The following is a 7,315-nucleotide window of genomic DNA, read 5'->3' as shown; positions in this document are numbered from 1 at the left end:
ATTGCTTTACTTTATTATATTGGATTACGGAGCCGGGTATGCTGGTGTCAGAGCCCCAGGAACTCTTATTTTATTATTGTTGGCCATCCTGGTCTGTATGCGTTGTGTCGTGCTGGTACCTGAGTACTTGATGGAATGGGACATTGATGCACCAGGAATACCTCTCGGGACGATAGGAATTGCATATAGTATAACTGTGGCTAGGGTTTATGCTCCCTTTTGCTACGACCCTTGCCAACAGGGGTTTATGTGTTGGATAGTCCGAGCACCTGATGTTTGTGGAGGTGGGAGAGGCCAGGTCAGGGGTAGTGACGGCTATTGGGGTCTGCCACTGGGTGGTCTATGGCATAGGCTCCCTTGTGATAATTGAGGTTTCACTGGGGCAATAGGATAAGTGACTCTCAGTGTCTCCCGAGTTATCACAGTAGCATACACCATGACTTAGACTGTTTGTTAGGTGAAAAATATATTTAACATTTCATGCATCATGGACTATGTGTGATTTTGTGTATGTGCACTCCCCTTTCCCCTCACTGGCTCAGTGGAGCTAAACCCCTGTATACACAACTTTTAAACTCTGATGCAGGTGATGGTTATTTGGCCGGCCTAGATGTACAGTCGATGGAGTACGATAGTATTGGCGCAAAGGAGCCTGAGTATGTGTCAGAGGAATACGATGATGGTTGCCCCTGTGACAATTGTGCTTACGGGCACTGATGTTGATTAGGGATCTCCCCCCCTCTTTTTGATTCTTTTGGGGCTTTGTGCCCGTTATGAACACTTCCTGTAATAACTTACTATACTTTTGAGTAGTTATGTCATGGTCAGCCGGTGTCAGCACTAACTATCATCATTATCAGTTAGTCAGTTGAACATACTATAAGTGCTTATGTAAATATTGCTTTCGATTATTATAACTCTGACAATGATTGGAATATTATTTCCTTTATGCTCAAATGTATTTATTTGGGTGGGCCCTTGGTCATTGATTATGTTTTGGGACACTATGTCGTTGATCTTGGTAGGAGTTGGGGTGACGCATGTCATCCTAATCACCCTTTTGACTGTGCTTACGGCATAAGCTAGGGATAGGGGTGTGACAGAAAGGTTCCTTGATAGGATTCGAGGAAGGTTCATCAAGAATTACAAAATGGTTGACCTCCCTCCATGTATTTATCTAGGATGTGAAGAAGGCCCGTAGGTTGTACCCAAAACCTCCCTACTCGGAAGTTTGACTAGGTGAGTACCAATCCTAGCAATCCCATAAATTATATACTTGTTTGTATGTCTAATCAATCAACATCTTGATGTATGGTATGTATGTTATTTATGTGCCATTGATGTCCGTTAGTATCCCTCACACATGTGTAGACATCCTTGAGAAAACCCCACCCCAATTGGACCCCAGAACCTTCAAATTTAGCCCTTGCGGATCATGCCTGGCAAGCCAGCAGATGATGCAGCATAATCCGCATAGACCAAAAACTGACCAGGAAGTGGACTTTTATGATTGGTTTCACCATGTCCGAGCCCAAGGCTCAACCCTTGGTTATTTTAGACCATTTATGACCTACATAACCTAACTAAACCCTTAGACCACTAACCTAAGGTCTATTTGGACGCTAATAGGCTTTAGATACCTATTTTGACCTTAAACTAAGCTCCAACCAAACAAGCCCTTAGATCCTTATCCCAAATAGGTAAGAACCCGGCCTCCTTCTCATTTCTCTCATTTCCTAATCCTAAAGAAGAGAGAAACGTTGGGAGCAAGAAAAGAAAGGAGAAGAAGGAAGGAGAGGAAGGAGAGAGAAGCCCTAAGGCTGCTCTAAACCTCATTAGATCTGCTCTTGAGCTCATTCTTCACCCTAGATGTTTGTGAACTTGTCTCCTACCTTGCAAGAAGTAAAAGTGAAGGAGATTGGACCCATTTCCAGCTTAGAAGCTCACCCTCTTTCTGTCCAAGGTTGAACACCGTTGTAAGCCATCACCTTTACTTGATTTCCATGCATATTCTTATAGATTCTAGATAATAGTTAATCAAATCATGTTCAAACCTTAGGGTTTCTTATTCTAAATGGTTTGTGTTGCCGCCAGAATGCTTGCTCAATGACATGGAAGGCTTCCACTTTCGTATGCCTCTCACCTGGCCCCTTAGTTAAGTTCTATGCTCCCCAAGTTTAGGAGTCGTCCTAATATGATCGCGTCAGCGATTAGAGTCCCACCAGGAGTGTAGTACATCGTGTTGGGAGTCATATGGCATAAGTTTTCGTCCATGTGTCTGCTTCCCATTGGTGGGCCGTTGTGTGGTATAACAGATGCCCCACACTCCGCTGGTCGTTGCCAGGGGCCCTGGGGAGTTTTTCTTCTTTTCTTTTTCCTCTTCTTTTTCTTTTTCTTCTTCTTTTTCTTCTTCTTTTTTTTTTTTTCTTTTTTTTCTCCCTGGTTGGACCTGGTGGGGCAAACCTGCTCGACCTCCCCCTCTCTTCTATTTTTTTTTTGGGCTTAGCCGAGTAAACCTGCTCGGCTGGACCTAGTAGGCCTTCCCCCCCTTTTTTTTGGTTTTTTTCTTGGACCTGGTCGAGCAGACCTGCTCAGCTAGGCCTGGCTAGCTGAGGCTGGGCTGGTTTGCGCGTCGGCTAGCCTGGCATGTTATCTGGGTTGGCCTTGTGCACGCGGGGGTTGGCCTGGCATGCGTGCTGGATTGGCCCTGCGTGCGTGCAGGGCTGGCCTGGCCTGGCTGGCGTACGTGCTGGGCCAGCCTTGCGTGCATGCGGGGCTGGCCTGGCGTGCGTGCTAGGCTGGTCTGGCATGCTGGGTTGAAGAGTAATTTCCTCTCAGCCATGCATGCTGGGTTTACCCTGCGTGTGCGCGGGGCTGGCCTTGCGTGCACGCGGGGCTGGCCTTGTGTGTGTGTGGGCTGGACTGGCTTGCTGGCTGGGTAAGCCTGGTGTACGTGCGGGGCTGGCTTGGCGTGCATGCTAGGCTGGGCTTACGTGCGTGAGGAGCTTGCCTGGCGTGTGTGTTGGACTCGCCTTGCGTGCACACGGGGTTGGCCTAGCATGTGCATGGGCTGGCCTAACGGGCTTACAATTTGGCCGGTTAGATGCATGATCGGGCAAGTCTGGTTGGTAGTGTCTGGTCGGCTGGGTGCTTGACTGGCTTGGTGCCTTCTACGGGCTGACCAGTTCGGTCGTGCCTGGTCGGCTTAGGCTATTGGGGCTTTAGGGACTTTACCTTGCCATTAATGCTAATGGGGGATTAAATTAATGGCAGGGTGACACATCAACCTTTCTTGGGAAAACCCCCTTGAGTTGGCTTCTCTGACAAGCTATACTCTTGTCTTGTCACCAACCTTGGGGGGAAGCCCTTATTATGCATTAATAATGGGTTGTCAATCATTTCTTGGGAAGCGTATTTAAGGTGATCCCTAGCTTCTCCTTCAAGTTTCTCCCTTCCACTCCTTATATATAGAGGTGGGGGCTCTTTCATTCTCCACTTGGAGGTCTTTGGTGCTCTGCTCATCCTTGCTCTACTCATACAAAGCCATACAAGCTGGTAAGAGGCCAATGTTATCCTATAACTCTAGGGGGCCTAACAAGTTCCAGAAGAGAGGGGCCTACACGACTGCAACTCCAATACAGTCCCGTAAACCTGATGTGGCCCAGGGACCCAAAGCTACATCGGCTCCTTATTATGGGACCAAGACTCTCGTATGTTACAACTGCAAGGAGTCCGGTCATATGGCCAAGGATTGCCCACATCCGCAACAGGCAGGTTTGTGGCCAACGGTGACTTCTAAGGCACCCCAAGCAAAGGTCTCTGTTCGCTCACTTCTCCCTTCTCCAGCAAACAGAACTCAGGGACGAGTGTATTCTATCACTCATGAGGAAGCCCAGGCTGACCCTGGTGTCATCACAGGTATTGTACTCAACCACTTGAATGTAACTCTTTTATGTTGAGTTTATCATGTTTGGTTGTTCGGTGTTTGTCAGGCATGATTTCTATGTATTCCCTACCTGCTTATGTGTTGTTTGACTCAGGAGCGTCGCACTCCTTTATATCACCTTCGTTTGCCGAGAAACTACCTATTAGATTGGCAAGTATGGAGTAGAAGCTAATAGTTTGTACACCGATAGGAAGTAAGGTTGACCTTGACCAAGTCTTCAAATCTTATCCTGTTCGAGTAAGCGACCATGGACTGGAGGCTAGTTTGATAATCTTAGATATGAAGGACTTCGATATAATTCTGGGATTGGATTGGTTGTCCACACATGGAGCCAGCCTGATCTGCGTAGAGAGGAAAGTACTCTTTAAGTCAGAGGAAGGCAAGGAATTTGAGTTCAAGGGCAACAAAAGCAAAAAGCTTAAGAAAACTATCATTTCAGCTCTTCAAGTCCAGAAGTTGATGGAAGAAGGTTGTAAGTGCTACTTAGCCTCCATGCTGGACATCGAAGCCAAGATTACACCTATGAAAGAGATAAGTGTGGTAAGAGACTTCTCTGATGTCTTTTCGGAAGACCTCACATGGCTACCACCAGACCGGGAGACAGAGTTTATGATTGACCTGGTGCCTGGTGCTGCTCCAGTGTCTAAGGCACCCTATAGAATGGCCCCTTCAGAATTGAAGGAACTTCAAGAGCAACTCAATGACTTGTTGAAGAAGGGCTTCATTAGGCCAAGTGTTTCCCCGTGGGGCGCACCTGTTTTGTTTGTAAAAAAGAAGGATGGTAGTATGCGTATGTGCATTGAGTACCATCAACTCAACAAGCTTACGATTAAGAACTTGTACCCGCTACCTAGGATCGACGATTTATTCAATCAGTTACAAGGCACAAAGGTGTTCTCAAAGATCGACCTCTGCTCGGGGTACCATCAGTTGAAGATCAAAAGTAGTGATATCAACAAGACAACGTTCAGATCACGATATGGTCACTACGAGTTTCTGGTGATGTCCTTCGGACTGACCAATGCCCCGACAGCTTTTATGGAGTTAATGAACAAGGTGTTTCACAACGTGCTGGATAAGTACATTATCGTGTTTATTGATGACATTCTAATCTACTCCAAGAGCGAAGAAGAGCACGCTGACTACCTTCACTTCGTGCTGTAGCACTTAAGAGAAAATCAATTGTATGCTAAGTTCAGCAAGTGCGAGTTTTGGTTACAACAAGTGGCTTTCTTAGGTCACCCAGTTTCTGCCAAGGGTATTGAAGTTGACCTTGGCAAGGTGAAGTCGGTAGTTGATTGGGAGACACCCAAGAGTGTAGCAGATATTCACAGTTTCCTCGGTCTAGCCAGCTACTACAGGAGGTTTATTGAGAACTTTTCAAGGATTTCATCTCCTATGACTCGACTGACTCGGAAGGGAGTGAAGTTTGAATGGTCTGATAACTGCAAGAAGAGCTCCCAGGAATTGAAGCAACGCTTGGTTTCGGCTCCAGTACTTACCATTCTAAATGGTACTGGAGGGATGGTAGTTTATTTTGATGCTTCAAAGATGGGTCTCGGCTGTGTTCTGATACAGGATCGAAAAGTGGTATCCTATGCTTCTCATCAGCTGAAGGATTATGAGAAGAATTACCCAACTCATGACCTGGAGTTGGCGGTTGTGGTCTTTGCTCTGAAGATCTGCAGACACTACCTATATGGAGAGAAAAGTGAGATCTACAGTGACCATAAAAGTCTTAAGTACTTCTTTGCCCAGAAGGAACTTAACATGAGTCAAAGGCACCATCCTGGTATGGCAAACTTTGTGGTGGGTGCCCTTAGTCGAAAGTTTCAGACCTTATCCACTGCATCCTTGGCTGTCAGTAAGGAACTTGTTGAAGAGGCAAGAAGGATGGATCTGGAGTTACTGGTAGAGGGTGTTACTCTATCTCTAGTAGCCTATTTCGATGCAGTCAACTTTGGTGGAAAGGATTCAGTCTGCCCAGGCCTCCGATGAACGCTTCCAAGAGATCATTAAAGCTATCTAGGATGATACACAGCGAGATCTGGACTTCACATTGACTGAGAGTGGTGTCCTCATGTTCAGGGATCGACTATGTGTTCCCAAGGATGATCAGCTGAGAAAGGAAGTGTTGACAGAAGCCCACGATTCTCCTTATTCGATTCACCCAGGTAATACTAAGATGTACAAGGACCTAAAGGGACACTACTGGTGGAGTGGAATGAAGAGGGATGTTGTTGAATTTGTGGCCAGGTGTCTCACCTTGTCAGCAAGTGAAGCCAAATAGACAGCGGCCCCATGGCCTTTTACAGTCCTTACCTGTGCCAGAATGGAAGTGGGAATATGTTACCATGGACTTCATCATTGGACTACCTCGCATACCCAGAGGTGTTGATGCCCTATGGGTTATTATGGATAGGTTGACGAAGACAGCTCATTTCATCCCAATCAAGGTCACCTATTCTATGGATAAGCTGGCCCGCTTGTATATTGATAACATAGTTCGCCTGCTCAGAGTTCTAGTTAGCATCATCTCAGATTGGGATCCCAGGTTCACATCCATGTTCTGGAGCAGACTCCAAAGAGCTATGGGCACCTTACTGAGTTTTAGCACTGCATTCCATCGTCAGACAGATGGGCAGTCAGAAAGGACTATACAGACATTGGAAGACATGCTCCGAGCCTATGCCATTGATATGCAGGGTAACTGGGATGAGCACATCTCGCTTATCAAATTTGCCTACAACAATAGTGACCAAGCTACTATCGATATGGCACCATTTGAAGCTCAGTATGGGAAGAAGTGCCAGACTCCATTGTACTGCGACGAAGTAGGTGAGCGGCGCATCCTTGGGCTGGAATTGATTCAATCAACTTGTGAGAAGGTGGACTTGATCCATGAGCGAATCAAGGTTGCCCAGTCTAGGCAAAAAGGCTATGCGGACCAAAGATGGAAGGATCTAGAGTTCTCCCTTGGTGACAAGGTATTCCTTAAGGTGTCGCCCACCAAGGGTGTGATGCGGTTCAGGAAGAAGGGAAAGCTAAGCCCGAGATACGTTGGGCCCTACAAAATTCTTGCGAAGGTCAGACCGGTGGGTTATCGGTTAGCACTCCCACCATCTTTGGACGGCGCTCATGACGTCTTCCACGTGTCCATGTTATGGAAGTACGTGCATGGCCTAACCATGTTCTATCTCAAGAACCACCAGGGCTGGCAGCGGATATGTTCTATAAGGAACAGCCCGAGAGGATTCTGGACAGCAAAGTGGTGAATCTCTGCAATAGACCTATTCACTACGTGAAGGTGAAGTGGTGCAACCACCTAGAGGAAGAAGTGTCTTGGGAAGCTGAAGTCGAGATGCGAGC

General features: G+C 46.8%; 1 protein-coding gene across 1 annotated transcript; it reads left to right on the top strand.

Moving 5' to 3' along the window:
* Positions 1-3,566: 3,566 nt before the first annotated feature.
* On the top strand, positions 3,567-5,110 carry LOC122665391. Its single transcript, XM_043861540.1, has 3 exons — positions 3,567-3,918; positions 4,137-4,585; positions 4,721-5,110. The coding sequence occupies exons 1-3, from the start codon at positions 3,567-3,569 to the stop codon at positions 5,108-5,110; spliced, it is 1,191 nt and encodes a 396-aa protein (XP_043717475.1).
* Positions 5,111-7,315: the final 2,205 nt, after the last annotated feature.

Source organism: Telopea speciosissima, chromosome 6 (genome assembly GCF_018873765.1).
Source record: "Telopea speciosissima isolate NSW1024214 ecotype Mountain lineage chromosome 6, Tspe_v1, whole genome shotgun sequence".
Lineage (NCBI taxonomy): Eukaryota > Viridiplantae > Streptophyta > Magnoliopsida > Proteales > Proteaceae > Telopea > Telopea speciosissima.
Note: the sequence above shows the minus strand (reverse complement) of the source record. Positions and strands in the feature narration are given on the sequence as shown.